Raw genomic sequence first — 20484 nt, 5'->3', positions numbered from 1 at the left:
CATGCTTGCAGCTCCACGTCATGTACGGGCCTCTCTCAAAACAAGCTCTTTGGGACAAACTCAGATGTGGAAATCAACACCAACCAAAATATCTAGTGTAAATTTCCAAAGTACTTTCTCTCTGAGCATGTCAGGAGCCTGGAATACATTTCTTGTCTCCTAATGTGATAGCCAAAATCCACTGATGAATAACAAAGACCAGGTCCCACGTGACAGACCTGCCAAATAATGTTGTCCCTATGTTGGTGTTCTTGAGGTCAGGTACAACTTTTCCAGAAACATCATCAAGGCTACACAGATGAGCCCAAAGCAGTTCATTTCAGGTGCGGAATGGATGTAACATGGCATGGAGCAGGGGGCAGTTTCCTGTAAAACTTTTCCTTAATTTTGGAATGTCTCCCCCAACATCCTTGCAGCGAAGCAGTGTCGAACCTTATCTTCAATGTAACAGCTGGGGATAGGATGGCAGCTCCGTTTCCAAAGAGAGGAAAGGGCTAAAGGATGCTGTCGTACCATCTGGTAGGACATGAGGCACAACCGGCAGAAAGGAAGAAGCAAGGGACAGTTGCTCAAGTAAGGAAATGCAGCATAAGCCAATTAACTTTCCCCACTGGCTCATGAGGGCATATACAGTACATCTGCTCTCTGAGGAGAAAAGCCTTGCTCTTCCTCTTAGTCCCAGGTGCTGGCAGTGAAAGTGAACGGGTTGAACCGATACCCAGCACCTGCATAGAATTTGTTCTGGAATTCCACCCTGAAAAATATATATATACAAGAGTAAAGAACATTTCTCACGGGACTAATTCACAGCTTGCAATGTCCTTCTACCCCAATATGCAAATCCAAGATCCACAACCCTTGAAACAGATTCAAACTCAATTAGCAGAAGGTGAGAGGGAAGAAGTTATTGTTGTTGATGTGTACCTTCAAGTTAAATCTGTCTAATGGTGACCCTATCCGAGGGTTTTCTTGGCAAAATTTATCCAGAGGAGGTTTACCATTGCTATTCCCGAACGGTTGACAGAGTGTGACTTGCCCAAGGTCAGACATAGGTTTCTACCCAGGAGATTCAAACCCTGGTCTCCTGGAGTGCTAGTTCCACACTCAAACCTCTACACCGCTAAAGGTTTGTAAGGGAGTTTGTTTATTTATTTATTTACTTCACTTGTATACCACTTTTCTCACCCAAGGGGGACTCAAAGCAGTTTCCTGACTGTTCAGCAGTGGAACTCTCTGCCCCAGAGTGTGGTGGAGGCTCCTTCTTTGGAGACTTTTAAGCAGAGGCTGGATGGCCATCTGTCGGGGGTGCTTTGAATGCGATTTTCCTGCTTCTTGGCAGGGGGTTGGACTGCATGGCCCACAAGATCTCTTCCAACTAAATGATTCTATGATTCTATATTTATGGAAAAATGTAATGCTTCACATACTTATGAAACCTAACATAAAACAACAATAACATATAACTATCAATTAGATCATAAAAACCTAACAATGTTTAAACATTAAAACATCATCCAAACCCGTTCCAGGGCTTGCTCTCCCTTTCATCCTGAGAAGAGGGCTTCTTTAGTGTCCCCATTTGAGTCTGATAGAAGAGGCAACAGGCCACCAAAGTCAAGTGAGGTGATAGTACCTCTCCCAAAGGGCATAATTATACAATACGATAATGGTCAATGTTTTACAAAGAGGGTTCTCACCAGTGCAGACGGAGAGCATGCAGGAAAGCGGACAATCCTTCCATTACTAGCAGGATGGCCACAGTCAGTACCGCAAAAAAAGCAAACACTGGTACAAGGATGACACCACCCTTGTAGCCCTTCATCCAAAAGCCATTCCTCATCACCATGGTCCACAGGACTTCTGAAAGTTCTATGTACAGAGATGGGTAGGGGAGTTGTCAGAGAATGAGTGGTGTGATCCAGGAGTCACCTTGCCCACCAGAAACCTGGGCAGAGGCAGGCTGAACAGAGACAGCAAAGCATGCATTTACACTCTCTCTTTTTTAACATATGCACACAGGCCAGTACCACTCTGCCTTCCCCAACAAATTCAAACATCTGCTTCCCACTCAAGCACAAATGGCTATGGCCAAGGTTCTTGCCAAGTCTCATATTCCCAGTGCCCTCACCTCCCGCCTCCAAGAACAAACTCACGTGCATGGGCCAAGCTGAGGGCCCAGAGACGCAGGTAGGAAGCTGTGTTTGAGACACACCCCAGGCAATATTCAATGGTATGGATGGCTTGATGCATGAACACTTCGGAGAACTCAAACTGAAGGAGAGACAAGCAAAAGTCAAAGTCACAGCAAGCATTACTGTAAATGGCAGCTGAAGGTCCAGCCAGGATCTGAAAGGAAAGTTCTCTGAAGCCCAACTTACAAAAGCCCTTTGTCTCACCCTGGTCATTCCACAGATATATAAACCCCTTTTTCCCCAGTTCCAGCAGACCTCACCTCTGAGGATGCTTGCCATAGATGCAGGCGAAACGTCAGGAGAAATGCCTCTAGAACATGGCCATATAGCCAGAAAAAACCCATAAGAACTTCTCTGAAGCTGCTTCCAGAGATTAAAGTTGAGGGCTTACCACATAGTTAGCCATATCCGCATATTCAGGGGCTGCACACATACACACACTGATCTAGGAAAACCATGGATTCCTAGAAATATCACCCTTTTAAAAAAAAATCCTGAAAAAGCCTCTCTTCACCCACATCCTGCCAATTTATTTTGAAAGGTTTAGAGGTCTTCCTGGATTGCTTTGAGAGGCCTTTTCCCAACCAGAAATTGACTATAATTCACCTCTAGTTTTAGAATAAGTCTAAAGGCTTGTAAACTGGCAAAATTCCACCCAGTCCCCAGTGGGTGCATTTTTTAAGGGTCAAAAAGGAAGGAGGGGTGGGTCTGGATGGGTCATATATTTTTGATGTTACCTCTGGCTCTTGCTTGGGCTGGGCACGCTCTACATCATCTTCAGCAACGTTCACTGATCTGCCTGGACCAGAGTTTAGCAGGGACTGGCGCTCTTCTGCACTGGAAGGTTCACGCTGTAACATCCCAGAATGGATCACTCATCAGAAAGAAAGGGACCACAGACAAAAAAGCTCTCTCTCTCTCTTCCAAAGAAACACATTGCATCCCAATTGCCTTACCTTCTTTCAATCCTGATTCCACACCCTAGAAACTTCATATAAGTCACTAATCGCCATAGCCCTGGAGCCCCCAGTTGCGCAATGGGTTAAACCCTTGTGCCAGCAGAACTGAAGACCAAAAAGGTCGGAGGCTTGAATCCAGGGAGAGTGTGGAAGAGCTCCCTCTGTCAACTCCAGCTCCCCATGTGTGGACATGAGAGAAGCCTCCCACAAGGATGGTAAAATATTTGGGCATTCCCTGGGCAACGTCCTTGCAGACGGCCAATTCTCTCACCCCAGAAATGACTTGCAGTTTCTCAAGTTGCTCCTGACATTAAAAAAAAACAACCATAACTCTCTTCTTGCTCCTGTTTTCCTCACTCCAGTGTGTGTCAAGTGTTCTTCAAGTTATAGTTCCATCAGCCCTGGTCAGCACAACCAATGGTGAAGAGTGATAGGAGCTACAGTTCAGTGACATTTGGAGGCCACAAGTCTCCTGCGTCTTTCCTTCCCATCCACAGATTACATATTGCCCAGGCCACACAAACACATCTTCAAGCTGGGATGCCACTACAGGACAAACCCAGGTATAGTCCTTGAGCCATTCTAGTGGGGTCCCAGGGCTTCATGTCACTGAATTCAAACAGCAGCACTGACCCTTCATGATCAAGAAGGTCTGGGCAGGAAGGTCCAGGTCTTACCTGGATCTGGAAGGCCTTTCTCTGCGAATGCTGGCACCAGAGGTATAAGGGTGTCCCCAGCAGCAGGATAGGCACAGAGGCAAGAGCCACCACCACCAACACTGTTTGCACTGTCGTCTGCCAAGAAAAGTTGCAAGCCTTTCAGTCCTAACCGAGGACAACCACAAGTCAAGGTGAGGCACAAAAATGGATGTTTGCATTTTTGGATGCAAACATCACTTTATCCTCACAAGAATAAAATGAAACTATAGTTTTCTATGGGATTCTAGGCCCAATTTTAACACAAGAGAATTGGAAAAATTTAATGTTCTCTCTCACATTAATCTCCTTCTCACTTTCCGTGGAGATTTGTTTGTGAGGATTTTCTTGCAATCCAATTACTGTTTTTGCTGTTGCGTTTCAAGCCCGATAGTATCCCAAGTTTCCACCATACCTCGAAACTATGTTGATATGGCCAGCAAAATGGTGATGATTATAATATTTTTAAATCTAAAGCATGACTAAGTACAGGATGAGAAGGTTAAGATAAAAATGGAAAAATTCCAACCCCCAAGTTGTTGTCGAAGGCTTTCATGGCTGGAATTACTGGGTTGCTATGAGTTTTCCATGCTGTATGGCCATGTTCCAGAAGCATTCTCTCCTGATGCTTTGCCCACATCTATGGCAGGCATCCTCAGAGGTTGAGGAGTCTCTAAAAAACTCTAAAATCAAGACAGCGAATAAAGAGCAACACTCAAAAATGCAGGGGAATTCCAGACAAGAATCAATCAGAGCCAGCTAACACCTCCTAACAAAGGATTCCTCCAGGCAGCAATCAGCCAGGCTTTGAAGCTGTAAGGCTATTAAATGTTAATCAATGTGGCCAATTGCAACATTCACACTTGCCTCAAGCAGACAAGAGCTCTTTCTCACACCCTGGATATTCCATTTAGGTGATCCCTCGTTGTCCGAGTAAGATTGTCCTCCAAGTGTGGTGTCCTGGTGGTGGGTACGTAGGTGTCTGTGGAGCCCTATTCTTGACCCACATGTTCTCCTGCAGTGAAGGCATCAGTTTCCAGGTGGAAGGCGGTCCCAGTCTGGGTTGGCTTGACGCGTCTTCCTCTTGGCACGTTTCTCTCTTTTGCCCTCCATTCGTGCTTCTTCAGACCACAGATATATAAACCTCACTTGCCTAGTGTTCAACAGACCCCTCAATCTCTAAGAATGCCTGCCATAGATGTGGGCGAAACGCCAGGAGAGAATGCTTCTGGAACATGGTCATACAGTCCGGAAAACTCACAGCAACCTCCTTAAATTGTTTCCATTTTCTCCAAAGCCTTTTTTCCAGGAAAAATTGATTATGGATTTATTTTTCTTTTAGACTGATGAATAAAATATGACCATGTGTTTATTGAACCATAGTCATTTTTTAAAAACATGTCAAAGGACAATTTTTTTTGTATCAGATCATTGCACTTCCTGATCTTGGTTTTCTTTTTTCAATTTTTTAAAATGGGAATGAGATTTTTTTAATCTCCTTGGCAGTGTGAAATAGAGGACAAAGTAATTTTCTCTGAGGATGCTTACCTCTGAGGATGCTTGCCATAGATGCAGGCGAAATGTCAGGAGAGAATGCCTCTAGAACATGGCCATATAGCCCGAAAAACCTACAACAACCCAGTGATTCCAGCCATGAAAGCCTTCGACGATAATTTTCTTTGTTTTGCTAATGTTGAGGAGGAGGGAATGCTTCCTAAGAAAGAAGTTGAACAGACATGGTATATGGGACCCTGAAGTATTACCTGGTGCTTATAGAGTGGAATGTTGTCAGCATTCTCTGTAAACAGGAACATATCGATGAAATGGATGAGAATGCTAGGTGCAAATTGGGAAGTGGAAGCATCGAACACCAGCCACTTATAGAAGACCAGGATTATAAGATAGCCAAAGAGTGCCAGCAGGAAGATGATCTCCGGAAGGAAAACCAGTAGGATCTTGTACATTTGTTTGAAGTGACTGCAGCCAGACAGAAGAGAGCAACCATCAACAAAGAGTTCTAGAGCAGCATTTCTCAACCTGGGGATCAGGACGCAAGGGGTCACGAGGGGGGTGTTGGAGGGGTCACCAAAGACCATCAGAAAACACAGTATTTTCTCTTGGTCATGGGAGTTCTGTGTGGGAAGGTTTGGCCCAATTCTATCATTGGTGAGGTTCAGAATGCTCTTTGATTGTTGGTGAACTATAAATCCCAGCAATTACAACTCCAAAATGTCAAGATATATTTTCTCCAAATTCCAACAGTGTTCACATTTGGGCATATTGAGAATTCATGCTAAGTTTGGGCCAGATCCATCATTGTTTGAGTCCACAGTGCTCTTTAGATGTAGATGAACTACAATTCCCAAACTCAAGGTCAATGCCCAACAAACCCTTCCAGTATTATCTCTTGGTCATGAGAGTTCTGTGTGCCAGGTTTGGTTCAATTCCATCATTGGTGGAGTTCAGAATGCTCTTTGATTTTAGGTGAACTATACATCCCAGCAATGACAACTCTCAAATGGCAAAATTAATCCCCCCCCCCCCAACCCCACCAGTATTCAAATTTGGGCATATTGGGTATTTGTGTCAAATTTGGTCCAGTGAATGAAAATACATCCTGCATATCAGATATTTACATGGCGATTCATTGCAGTAGCAAAATTACAGTTATGAAGTAGCAATGAAAATAATGTTATGGTTGGGGGTCACCACAACATGAGGAACTGTATTAAGGGGTCGCGGCATTAGGAAGGTTGAGAATCACTGTCCTAGAGAACCACCACAAAAAGCCCAGCTTGATCAGACCAAAGGATCACAGGGGCTACCTACATGTCTTACAAGTGCAAGCAGCCCCTGAGGGCAAAAGCATCCTCCTTCTTGTATTCCTCCAGTAGCATATATCAAAAGCATGGTGACTAAAGGCTAATGACCCCAGATAGCTTCATGCTCCATGGAGACATCAAATCCCCCTTCAGTGCCTTCTTTGCTAACGTCAAGAAAGATGGGATTCCCGCAGTAGAATATAACATGGATGGAATGGCTTCTGAGGACTTCTTAACCCCCTTGACTGGAACAAACTTAGATAGGGAATAGTAGTCATGGACTTACACAAAGTTGAAGATGCCAAGGAACACCCCAAAGCTCATGTGCACAATGCCCAAAATCACAGACATCTTCATCTTGAAAGAGTTCAAGAAGGTGAGATGGTTGACGGCCAGACTCCAAATCTGATTCAACAGAAAGAATAATCACATACACAAAATAGATAAAGAGCATGAACCTCTTTCAGAGGTGAACAGAACAAAACAAGGATAAGGGGAAGTCCAATTATCATATATGCTTGTGTATACGTTGATCTCATGTATAAATCAAGGACAGATTTGAGGGCTGGAAACTCAGATTTTGATATGACACATAGATAAGTTGAGGAGAAAAGATAGGGACACATAGTAAAGGATGGAAGCAAATGAAAACAATGCCAAAACACTCACTTCTTAACCATTATTTTACATTTCTTCACGCTGATTTGCTCTTTCAGTACTTACCGGGTCTATCCCAAAGGGGTAGGGGCCATTAAAGACTCCAGTGACGTTAGGAACCAGGACAAGAACAGGGTTTTCAGTGATATATTCCAAGCTGCAATAAAAGGGACAGGAGTATTATTTGGCCCAGAAAAAAAAAACAGAAAAGAAAGAGGGTGACACTGGCATGAGCTGGCTGGTACCTCCATCCTGACTGGTTAGCCATGGCAGCAATACTCCAGGCAGATGGAAAGATGGTGGTAGCTCTGCTGAAGCATTCATTGTAAATGAAGCCAGTGTATATAGAGAAGGCGCCCATTAGGAGAATGAGATAGCGGCCTTCAAAGAACATCTGCCAGATCTGGAGAGAAAACAAAGCAGTTTTAATATTTTTTGTGTGTGTTAGGAGCGACTTGAGAAACTGCAAGTCGCTTCCAACGTGAGAGAGTTGGCTGTCTGCAAGGACGTTGCCCGGGGACACATGGATGTTTTGACATTTTATCATCCTTGTGGAAGGTTTCTCTCAGGTCCCTGCATGGGGAGCTGGAGCTAACAGAGGGAACTCATCCACGCTCTCACCAGATTTGAACCTCCAACCTGTCGGTCTTCAGTCCTGCTGGCACAAGGGTTTAACCCATTGCACCACCGGGGGCTCCTAGTTTTAATAATGAGTTTGAAAGACAGTACAGTGGTTAGAGCATATGTGTCAAAGGCAAGGCCCATCTGGCCCATCATGTCATTTTATGTGGCTTTCCAGTTGTTGGACTATAACTCCTGTAACATCCTTAGACATCATGATTAGAGCTGATGGGAGTTGTAATACAGTCACATCTGTTCTGTTTAGTCAGGATAGTGGGGTCTGAATTTAGATACAAAGCTTGTAGAGATGATGTCTGACATTAAAATGTCCTTTAACCTTTTCCAAACTTCAGAGCCACAAGTGCTGTTGTGTTGCAATTCCCATTATCCCCAGCCCACATGGCAGATAATCAAAAGTGATGGGCATTGTCATTCCATGGCATCTGGGGACCCAAAATAGGTAAAAATGAAATGGCACCAACCACTATGTAAACATGTTCTAGAAGCATTCTCTCCTGATGTTTCACCTGCACCTACGGCAAGCATCCTCAGAGGTTGTGAGGTCTCACAACCTCTGAGGATGCTTGCCCTAGATGCAGGTGAAATGTCAGGAGAGAATGCTTCTAGAATATGGCCATATAGCCTGAAAGACCTACAACAACTCAGTGATTCCAGCCATGAAAGCCTTCGACAATACACTATGTAAACACCTTATAGCTGACCCTCCGTATCCACTGATTTAGTGGCCCTTTGAAGACAACCATAAGGCTGATGTGGCCCTTGATGAAAATGATTTTGATACCCATGGATTAGATGTTAGAACAAATATAGGTAGAAAAAAGGTTGTCAAGATCTGTGCTGTCCTCCTTCCCCACTTGAAATGTCTTTCTCCAGAATGGCCTCCTTCTCAGCCTGGGTCTCACCTCATTTTCCACCTTCTTCATGCCAGGACTGTTCTCTAACATCACCATCCACAGAGCAAAGAGAAACATCAGCAGACCATGGCCGACATCCCCAAACATGACAGCAAAAAGGAACGGGAAAGTGATGATGGTGTAGGGAGCTGCAAAGGAGACCCAATGTCAGATGTAGAGCTCAGGGAACCTTCTAAGCAAAACACATGGCTTTCACCACACCCTTTGCCTAATCTGTCTCAAACCCATATTTATTCCTTCTTCTTCCTTTTAACTGGTACGTTATTGGTTAGGCAGAATATAAAGACAATATCATTACTTCTCAGTGAACACAATTCTAACCATAATAATCAGTGCACATTTTTTTCTTCATGCCACAGCCAGTCTGTCCACAGCACTTGCCCCGTCCCACAGCTGAGTAGCAATGTCTCCAGCATCAATGGTTAATACCCTTGTTGTTAAGTTGACATGCCATTAAGATTGAGGCAGGGATGGGACCAATGGAAACAAGATGAGGTGGGCCCAACAAATCTCCTCACCTGGGTTCACCTCTTGATAGCTGGCCACCCCATAAGCATCAACAATGTTCTGGAAGCCAGCAGTGAACTTATTGGTACGGATGAGAGTAGGAGGGTTCTCAGTGCTGGAGATTCGATGCACAAAGGATTCGACTGTGGAACCACTGAGGCGCTGCAAGGGCACAAGGGGGACAGAAGAGCAGGTTAAAAACAGACTGAGAAAACCAACAGCAACTAAAAGTGATGTGTGGAGGCAGCCCAGTGTGTCAATCATCAATTTCCCTTTTCCTCTGAATAGGGTATATCATCTTAATATATAAAAAGCTTCTGTGCGTCTTAAGTAGGCTAAAAACAAGCAAACTATGGGGCCAACTGACATCAAATTTGGTCTCCAAACATCTCATACCCCAAGGTATGACCATCAATTAAAAAAAATCCCAAAACCGTGAAAACAGCTTTAAAATTCTTTAAAAATAAGAAATACCTTACAACGCATGCGCAAAACAAACAGCCATCCTTAGCAAAGCAGCTGGCCATCCCTGCTTCGGGAGCCAAGCCAGCAGTCCTGCAAACAGCAAGCCAAGAAGCCAGTGAAGTGGAGGAGAGAAAAGCCCCGCAAGAAAGGAACAGCCCGGCAAAGCTGCTCTGTAAAGCAGCCTTTAGAGCCTCCTTGGAGAGGGAGGGAGGGAGGGAGAGGGAGAGGGAGAAGGACACAAGGAGGGACAAAAGAAGCAAGCAAGGAAGGAAGGGGAGGCCTTTTGCAGGCAAGGAAGGCTAGAGGAAAAGGGGAGGGAGGGAGGGGGGAGGAGCCACGCCAGGAGGAGGCTGCATAGGCCTCGAAAGGAGCTGTAAGGAATTGTGGAAACTGAAGTCCAAAATTTCTGGAGGGCCCAAGTAGGCCCAGGCCTGCACACATATACAAACAACACACACATGCACATATAAACACACACACATATACACTCATATATATATACACATATATACACACATAAATATATATATACACATACATAACACACACACACACATATATATACGCATGCACACACATATACACAAACATATACACACATACATATACACATACATTGCCCACCTTCATAACTTTTGAAAAGCCTTGCAGCTTAAAAGCCTGGCTTCTTCCTGCCTACAGGAAACCTTTGAGGGGAGGTGTTCCTAGCCCAGATTGTTTCATGTCCGGGATTCCTGTTTTCTGAGGGCCACAGCAACGCGTGGCCAGGGTGTAGCTAGTACTTTATATGCAGCTCAGCTTCCAGAATATAGAGCAGCGCAATTCAGAGATAAAAAGGACATTACAAGCTTGGGATAAGAGAAAGGTGTACTATGATTTCAGACCTACATGAAGTACAAATGTGATTATTCCTTCTAAGAGGCCTCTAGGTCAGCCCACGCGCCAATAGAATCATAGAATCCTAGAGCTGGAAGAGACCTTATGGGCCATCCAGTCCAACCTCCTGCCAAGAAACAGGAAAATCACATTCAAAGCACTCCCAACAGATGGCCATCCAGCCTCGATTTAAAAGCCTCCAATGGAGGAGCCTCCATCCCATTCTTTCTACTACAGTGTGCAAGGGAACATCCTGGAAAAGGGCACTATTCAAGCCAGCAATGAACTTTTGCTGCAGGGACCACATGTCAAATTGAGTCACAGCCTGCCTGAGAGAAATGGGGAAGACCTGCTACATGGCATCATAACAATAACAACAAAAGGATTTGAGAGTAGAGTGAACCCTTCACATTTGCAGGTTTGGTTATTCACAGATTTGATTAATCGTACAATCCCTCTAGGAATTTCTAGGTCATTCAGTATGACTCTATGTGCAACCACAGGTAAAATAAATGGGTTTTTAAATACATTTCCCCCCATTTTGATGGGGATCCTACACCCCCAGCCCCAGCAACTATGGAGGGCTGACTGTATATCCAAAGAACCAGCAGAAAGCTCCAACACAAAGTCCATGCGGTGCAGAAGGAAGAATGGCAGAAGGGGGTGGGCAAGGAGCAGATGTGTGTTGGCACTTACCGATCCCTCCCTCAGGGCTTGCTGTACAGCTGGAAGATCATGTACAGGGCACCACACTTCACCAATAAGGCACTTGTCCGTGATATTGAAGCTGCACTGATTGAGGATGAAGTAGATGGCTTTCATCTTCTGGATCCGCACTTGCCAAGCAGGAAGCAGCATCAGCACCTTTTGCAGCATCTGGTCCAAACAGTGCTCTGACCGGCCCAAGACCTGTTTGCAGAAGGAATATGGGGATACCATCACAGGCTTTCAGGCGTAAGGGAGAATTGTATATTATGAAGTATTTATTGGCACAGAAGAGGCACTTAGCTGTGGCATGAGCTGCTCAGAATAATGGCTCTCTAAGTAGCATATAGATGTTACATTGAGCTACTAAATTAAAAAAAATAAATTTATATGTGATCAGGAGCCCCTGGTGGCACAGCAGGTTAAACTTGCTGACCGAAAGGTTGGTGGTTCGAATCCGGGGAGCAGGGTGAGGTCCCACTGTTAGCCTTAGCTTCTGCCAACCTAGTAATTCGAAAACATGCAAAATGTGAGTAGATTTATAGGTACCACTTCAGTGGGAAGGTAATGGAATGCCATGCAGTCATGCTGGCCACATGACCTAGGAGGTGTCTATGGACAACACCAGCTCTTCAGCTTAGGAGCCCCCGTGGCGCAGTGGGTTAAACCCCTGTGCCGGCAGGAATGAAGACCGACAGGTCGCAGGTTTGAATCCAGGGAGAGCGCGGATGAGCTCCCTCTGTCAGCTCCAGCTCCTCATGCAGGGACATGAGAGAAACCTCCCACAAGGATAGTAAAAACATCAAAACATCCGGCTGTCCCCTGGGCAACGTCCCTGCAGGTGGCAAATTCTCTGACACCAGAAGCGACTTGCAGTTTCTCAAGTCACTCCTGACACGACAAAAAAAAAAGCTTAGAAACGGAGATGAGTACCATTCCCATAGTCAAAAATGACTAGACTTAATGTCATGGGAAACCTTTACTTTTACTTATGTGATCATGTTTAACAACCTGCATCAAGAACATATAGGATGCTTCCTCTCTCTGACATCTTTTCTGATTCTCCCATTTGTCAAATGCATGGCAATTGCTATGCCTCAAGATGTTCTGATGCCACAACAGCACTTTCTACAGGTCAGGGGGTCACACGCTCCACTAAGTAGCACAGGAAAAGGGGACAGGACTGTTAAAAGTGGTAACGATGGATAAGGAGAAGAGGCTAGCACCTCCAGCCCCAAAACGTGGCTAGGCAGTAAGTCAACCAAAATGCAAACACTAAATTTAATTTCTTTTGGGCATTTTTTGAAAACTGAAAATATGATTTTTACACACACACGCACACATAAACACACCACACACCAGAACACCTCAAGTAATCTGCTTTTTCGCCTCAGATCTCTGGATCTCTCAATGGCTCTCTTCTAGCTTCCCTGAGATCTACTATCACAAACCAACCCAAACACCCCCCCAGTGCCTTACGATGGTCAACTCTTCTATTTGGGTGCGCAATTGACGCAAGGTGTCCCCACGCTCGGCCTCATCATCAGCATACGGATACATGTGGCAATGAAAACTAAAGAGAAAAATGACACAGAATAGGCATGAGGATGCAAATATATACACAGAGGGAAGCCGCTGCAGGGAAAAACAGAGGCTCGGAAAGTGAGGAGGCGGGGGGTTAAGAAGGGTTAGTACCTCCATTTGTTGAATGAAAATGAACAGGCCTATGGAAAATGCTCTGGAACTTATAGAAGGCCCACAACATCCAACTACTGGCTGAGGCCTGTTGTTTTATTTCGTCGGAGTGAGGGACATATCAGAGAAACAACTTTACAGTATGCATGTATGGGAAGAGCTGGCAACAAATCTGAGTAAGTAAGAAGGGCCTCCTGATGGCACAGTGGGTTAAACCATTGAGCTGCACAACTTGCTGACTGAAAGGTCAGCAGCTCTAATCCAGGGAGTGAGGTGAGCTCCCACTGTCATCCCCAGCTTTTACCAACCTAGCAGTTCAAATGTTAGTAGATCAATAGGTACCACTTCTGCGGGAAGGTAACAGCACTCCATGCAGTCATGTCAGCCACATGACCTTGGATGCATCTACGCACAACGCGGGCTCTTTGGCTTAGAAATGGAGATGAGCGCCACCCTCCAGAGTTGGACATGATTAGCTTAATGTCAAGGGGAAACCTTTACTTTTTAAGAAGACACATCATGTGTCAAGTAATGACAAAAAATGTCAGCTGACATCTTTGGAAGTGTACAGCACTAAAAAGTAGAAGTACCTTCCAGAAGAAAAACAGCAGACCAAAGGAGATCGCAGGAGAAGGAAACATGATAAATAGACAGCAGAAGCTTGCATGCATTGCCCCCAGCACTCACCAGCTGGCGATCTTGCGGATTTTCTGTCCAATTTGTTCGCCCCAGTAGGAGATGATGAAGATGACACAGGTGACACTCTCACCCTACACATGAGAAGAGAGGTTTCCCAGATGTCTCTGATCTTAGGAGACATACATGGGGGAGGGGGTTCATCCTGAGCTCGACCATAAAAAGTACTTGTAGCTTCCTCCGCTACACTATCTCCCTGCTTTATCTCGTCTTCAGTCTCAGACCCCCTGGGTAGCCTGTCCACCCTCTCCTTGTAAACTCAACAGGGTGGTGACATTAACCCCTTCTCCAGCACCATTCCTATTGTCTTTACTCCAACTCACCGTGGCTGGATTTATGACAGGCTCTGGCATCTCTGTGAAATGAGCAACTAGGTAGCCACGGCACGCACGCCACAGCAGCCGTTCAAAGGAACTTACTCGCCATGGGTGGATCACTCCTGCCACAAAGCTTGGGGACGAGAGGAAGAAAATACGAAGTGCATGTTCAGATTACACATGTAAGGCTGCTGTTCCAGGACAATTTAAATAACTCTTACCATTTGCAAAGTGTTCAAGAGAACTTCATAAACAATATCATAATAACTCTTACAAGATGGAGAAAAAGCAAACTATGCAATGCTTGTCATCTTTGGGTTCCTGTTTTCTGGCCTCTAAAATCTCCCTTTTTCAGATGAAAAAAGACCCTAAACCACCCATCCTGCCACTAAAACATGGAAGTTTGAGTACCCTTCCTCCACATTACTCCATATAATTTACAACATTCCTCATGTCTGGAAAACCAGCCATTTTTTGGCTGAAATCTTGAGCCAGACATAATGCTAACTCACTTACTGGGGTGGGTAAATTACATGAAGGGGAAAAGGTTCCCACTTCCTTCATAGTTGTCCTGCCTTGCCTTAGGATAACCCTAAAAAGTAGGTAATAATAATAATAATAATAATAATAATAATAATAATAATAATTTATTTGTATACCACTCTATCTCCCCAAAGGGACTGAGGGCGGTTTCCAACATGTAAGGCAAACATTCAATTGCCAGAAAGAAACCATACAGAAAATTACAACAAGATAAACACATTCAACAATATAACACAACCTAATTAAACTTAATAGACAAAAAAACAACCAAAATACAAAATAAAAACCTTCTAAAACACACCAAAGCTAAAAATATTAAAAACCCATTTCATTGTAGCTTCATCAGTAGAGGTTCAACAAAACCAATGGCCAGGGTTACAAATGGATGTATCCAACTATAAAAGGGCTGGGCATGGCATGGCGCAAACAGGAATTCATAGGGTCGGGGAAGTGGATGAAGTGCAGGATGGGGTGCTATCTGGGTACTTGGGAACTGTGCCTAGAAACTCATCACTTGCTGGACCATCCCACTTTTCAAATCCCTGTGAAAGAAGGACAGTGTGGGGACTTGCCTAATCTCCTGGGGAGGGAGTTCCAGAATTGGGGAGCCACGACCGAGAAGGCCATCTCCCTCATCCCCACCAACCGTGCTTGTGACAGTGGTAGAAGCGAGAGGAGAGCCTGCGCTGGTTCATAGGGCTTTGCAGTTCATAACCTGCACCTTGAATTATGACCAGAAACTTATCGGCAGCCAGTGCAGCTGCTTTAATAAGGGCATCATGCATAAGCAGTGTCCCCCAAAATGGAGGGGAAGGGGAGGCAACTGAAGTAACAGCACTTTGCCTATGTCCACTCACAATGTTCAGGGATCAGTTCTGTACCCTCCACCTATAAAGTGAGAAAACTGAATTTAAAAAACACTATTTTTTAAGTTCTTGTGGGTTTTTTCGGGCTATATGGCCATGTTCTAGAGGCATTTCTCCTGACGTTTCGCCTGCATCTATGGCAAGCATCCTCAGACCTCTGAGGATGCTTGCCATAGATGCAGGCGAAACGTCAGGAGAAATGCCTCTAGAACATGGCCATATAGCCCGAAAAAACCCACAAGAACTGAGTGATTCCGGCCATGAAAGCCTTCGACAATACTATTTTTTAAACCTTAGAAAGTACTTTTCTTGAAATCTCTACATTCTTAATTTGTAAGCTGCCTGCAGAGTTGCAATGAAGGGCCTAGCGGTTCCTAGAGAGAACATATTACTCAAATCTGCAATCAAAATAAAAAAAAGGTAAACCCACAAATGAAGAGGGATAATTATTGATTTAAACTAAGGATTTCTCACCCCCATAATTTTAATAATTTGACTGCACCATGTCTCACACAGAGGCCACAGCCTTTGTTTGCCCTACCAGCTCTGTCCCTCTCACAGAAGTGTTACACTGCCCAGTCCAAGAGCCTCAACCTCATGACTCACTTTATTCTCAGGTCAATCCGCTGTGCCATGGATGGGTCGAGCAGAGGTTCTCTCTCTGAGAAGGCGCGTGGGCGGAAGGGAGATCCCATTGGTGCCTGCTGGCAGGAAAAGAGTCTGTGAGAAAAGCAGTGTACAGCAGAGGAGCACGAGGGGCCTGGGAACTACATACTATGAGAATGGTTGAGGGAGCTGGGCATGTTTACCCTGGAGAAGAGAAGATGGGAGGCAGCAGGATATTACAAGTATATGAATATATGTTCTCCTGTAGCAAACTTGCTTTCTTTTGCTCCAAAAAGCAAGACACATGGCAATAGGCTCAAGTTACAAAAAAGAGCAATTATTAGGAAGTGTTTTGCTCAGAAAAGGCTGTTTGGCAGTCGAACAGATTGTCTTTGAAGGGGGAGAATTCTTTCCACTATAGGTTTTAAAGCAGAAATTGGACATTTCCTGGAGATACTTTAGTTATAGATTTCCTACTTTGGCAAGGACTGAATAAGATGACCTCCAAAGCTCCTTCCAGTTCTTAACTCTACAGTCATACTCTTGAATCTTTGTACGTAACTCTCGTAGCCACCCACATTCATTCAGCGTTATATATTTCAAGCTGGCTGCTTGTAATACTTAAAATTCAGGGTAAAAGAATTTCCCAGAGCCAAATAAGATGCAACTGAGGTAGCTACTTTTGTTTTTGATATTTGGGCAGTCCTCAAGTTACAAACATCTGACTCATAGTTAAGAACGGGGGCGAGACAACCGGAAGTGGGAGGAATCTACTCTTCATAAGGGAAATTCACTCCTGAAAGAGTTATTGTGGGGCAAAGGTATCTCCACTAAAGTTTTTTTCACTCATCATTGTTTCCGCAACAAGCCAAATTGTTCATAATTCAATTGCCACAGGGACATAAAGTGAGGTTGAGTCTTCTGAATGGAGCACAGACAGCACAACAAATGCCACATGGCAACTATATATATATAGAGAGAGGGGGGTGGCATTACACTTTAACCTATTTCGACTTACATACAAATTCAGCTTAAGAACAAACGTACAGAACCTATCTTGTTCATAATTTGGGGACTGCCTGTTTTTCCCCCATTCATGTACAAAGTAAGGGGTGAAACATGGAAATGTGTTAAAATAAGTGCACCTCTATTCAAAATTAACTACTTTTTGTTTGCTTAGGACCACATACTAAACTACGGTTAAATTAAATTGGGAACAAAAAATTCTGCACTCCTTGCAAGATACATTGATGGAGTTGAGGGTAGGCAACAAAACACACACCTTGTTTCGGCTCAAATCTAAACTATCATTCAAGTGTAGTGTCTGAATGTGGCCAATGCTAATATAAAAGAAATAAAGAAAGATGAAACAGACAATAGGGTGTCCATAACAGCAGGGCATTAGAAGCCACTTCCTTTAATATGGTTGGATACCATATCTACCATTAAAGAGACCAGGATGGATATTAGTAACGTACATTGTGCTCTAGCCTGATAGAAATCTAAGCAAGCAATAACTCATCTGTTAATTTCTGAAAACATGACAGCATATTTCACTTCAAGAATGTGCAAATATCTGTACGTGATAAACAATTTTTTTCTCCTTGGAAACACTCTCATTCTCCTCGCCATTTCCTTCAGTGCTCATATTACCTCTTCACATCTGCACCTCTTCCTCCATGGGTACTCAAACACCAGCATGTCATTCACTTTCAGCCCCATTTGCACCCCTTTCCCTTGAAAGCATCATGACAACCTCTGGCTGGCCAAAGGAGCAAGTATGAAAAAGGAAGTGTGTGTGTTGTGTGTGTGTGTGTGTGTGTGTGAGGGGGTACGTACCAGCTGACCAGTGAAGTGCTGTCCTTCCTGTAACACCTGAATATGCTCTTGCATGTCCCGTAGCCGAGTGAGGAGCTCCTCTCGGTTGTGGTTCACCTCCCGCAACTCCCGTGCCAGGGTCTCTGACTCCTCTTGGATCTGCAGGGCATCACGAGACTGTGGAGCTGGCAGGTTGTCCTCAGGGGGTGTCAGGGACAGCCCTGCCTTCCGCACCTCCTGGGCCAAGAAAGCTGGAGAAAGAGAGGCGGGTCAGGAGGAGCACCAGAAACTGAGGTTTCTTTTCAGGTTCATGGAAAATCAGGCTCAGACACATAGAGATCCACAACATAAAATACCAGATAATGCAGGAGGCTAGGATTGGGGAACTTGTATCCAAGTACTATGGAGCCACCAATAGTGCAGTGGGTTAAACCGCTGAGCTGCTGAACTTATTGACCGAAAGGCCGCAGGTTCGAATCTGGGGAGCTGCAAGAGCTCCCGCTGTTAGCCCCAGCTTCTGCCAACCTAGCAGTTCAAAAACATGCAAATGTGAGTAGATCAATAGGTACCACTCCGGCGGAAGGTAATGGCACTCCATACAGTCATGACCTTGGAGGTGTTTATGGATGTTGGCTCTTCAGCTTAGAAATGGAGATGAGCACCAACCCCCAGAGTCGGATACAACTGAACTTAATGTCAGGGAAAAACCTTTATCTAACTTTACCTACTGAGTTCCTTTACTCCTGACCACTGGCTATGCTGACTAGGGCTGATAGGAACTGAAGTCTAACATCATATAGATGGCCACATGTTCTCATGCATCTACTAGCTTTACAAATTTCCTGCTGCTGTTGGGTGCCTGGGTCTGCATAAGCAGGAGAAGCTGCTAAGGACTCATACCTGGCAGAATATCTTTGGCCAAGCTGGTCAACACTCAGGGGCCTGAGGTACAGGGATTTCAATAATAATGATATATGCGGTTATATTTATGCTTATTTATATGATTTATGTTATAGTGTTTTATGCAATGTGTTGATTTATTGTTTATATGTCAGATGGGGGGGGGGTGATGCCGTGTCTGTATCATGTACTTTTGTTTTTTCCATTTTGTTAGCCGCTTTGAGTCCCTTCCATGGGAGAAAAGCAAGAGAAAAGCAAATAAATAAATAAACAAATAATAAAGGTCTATCAGAAGTATGACTAGAATAATTCTTACTTCTGGAGTCTTGTGAAAGTAAGGAATTTTCTAAAAGTACAAGACGCTAACATTTTGGATATTACATGATTATGAAATCCTTCCTGTGCAGAAGAATTAATGAAGAATCACTATTTTTGTACTGCTTGCAACACTGTCCAGAAACCTCAGTAGAATCCAGAAATGTACTCTTAATAAGGAAGTGAATTACTGGAGTACATTTTACCATTCTCCATAATGTGTTATAGAACACTTTCATAAAATGAAAGCCTTTCATTACTGTTTTTCAATAGAAAATTGTTCCTATTTTAAAATGCATTGCTTCCCCAAAATTACAATAGTAGTGACAGGTAAAACATTTTGAGCTAGCCATGCATCATATAAAATAACATAGCATGCTTTTTTAAAAGCCTTGATAACAGTATGTAACAAAATTTTGAAAAATTATGTTTCTGGTTTGAAAGTGTTATTTCCAATTTAATTTTGCAGTACTTACTTTGAAAGTAGTTGCTACACTCCATAAACTTCATTATTGTGGCTGCCACAAACTATGCTGAACTGCTTGAGGCTCTATGGGGTATTTATTGGAAAAACTATAGCAAAATGTGCTGCAGGATATCCCTCAAAAACAAAGTTTTTGCTGTTCAATAAACGTTTCCCATGTTTTTATGATAAAACCAATTAGGAAGTGATATGTATAACCCAGGAACAAAAATTATGTTAGATAGTGTAATTAAATATACACAATACAGTACATTTTAATATATAACTTCATCAATTTAGGGTATTAGGATTCTTTTCCTCACAAAATGCCTTTCAGATCACTGACATTACTGTGATCTCATGAGAAGAAAAGAGGAAACAAGAAATTGCAACAGGCAGTGGGATTCCAGGAAGCATACATTATAGCAACCGGTAACCTAGACGGCTAACATACTGGTTGCCAAACCGCATTCCTATTCATGAAGGTTTGACTTTTGAACAAGCCACAAAAAGCAAGCTGCGTGAGAAAGCATACCTACCACTAGTCAGAAACAGGAAATTACATTAAGACCGATAAGGCATGATGTTGTTCATAACAAAGAAGACTCATGACTTTGCTAATTCAATTTTGTTTCTGGAGCAGGGCCTGGCACCAAGTTTCAAAATGCCATGTTCTAGAACCTTTGTCCAACCTTCTGATTGCTTTTGGATGATCCAGGAAGCTTATATCAACGAGCCTGGCCTGTTGTTTGGAAAGGCTTCATTATCACATCTACTCCAGAAGACACAATTTTTAGGTCACCATAAGTTACAGACAGACTGAAACTGCTC

At 43.8% G+C, this 20484-nt stretch overlaps 1 protein-coding gene across 1 annotated transcript in view; it reads right to left on the bottom strand.

The window, feature by feature from the left end:
- Window positions 1-334: 334 nt before the first annotated feature.
- TCIRG1 (T cell immune regulator 1, ATPase H+ transporting V0 subunit a3) overlaps window positions 335-20484 on the bottom strand; it is a 29030-nt gene continuing 8880 nt past the window's right edge. The window contains exons 5-21 of the mRNA XM_060772480.2: window positions 17997-18226; window positions 16158-16252; window positions 14149-14275; window positions 13817-13899; window positions 12914-13007; window positions 11426-11638; window positions 9400-9550; window positions 8870-9009; window positions 7571-7728; window positions 7392-7482; window positions 6955-7073; window positions 5610-5823; window positions 3829-3945; window positions 2930-3043; window positions 2154-2271; window positions 1698-1869; window positions 335-754 (exon numbers count right to left, since the gene is read on the bottom strand). Coding sequence (XP_060628463.2) covers window positions 673-754; window positions 1698-1869; window positions 2154-2271; window positions 2930-3043; window positions 3829-3945; window positions 5610-5823; window positions 6955-7073; window positions 7392-7482; window positions 7571-7728; window positions 8870-9009; window positions 9400-9550; window positions 11426-11638; window positions 12914-13007; window positions 13817-13899; window positions 14149-14275; window positions 16158-16252; window positions 17997-18226 — 2318 coding nt within the window. The 3' untranslated portion in view covers window positions 335-672. The remainder of the gene's footprint in view (window positions 755-1697; window positions 1870-2153; window positions 2272-2929; window positions 3044-3828; window positions 3946-5609; window positions 5824-6954; window positions 7074-7391; window positions 7483-7570; window positions 7729-8869; window positions 9010-9399; window positions 9551-11425; window positions 11639-12913; window positions 13008-13816; window positions 13900-14148; window positions 14276-16157; window positions 16253-17996; window positions 18227-20484) is intronic.

This window comes from Anolis sagrei, chromosome 1 (assembly GCF_037176765.1).
Source record: "Anolis sagrei isolate rAnoSag1 chromosome 1, rAnoSag1.mat, whole genome shotgun sequence".
NCBI classification, from domain to species: domain Eukaryota; kingdom Metazoa; phylum Chordata; class Lepidosauria; order Squamata; family Dactyloidae; genus Anolis; species Anolis sagrei.
This window is presented reverse-complemented; position numbering and strand designations above follow the sequence as displayed.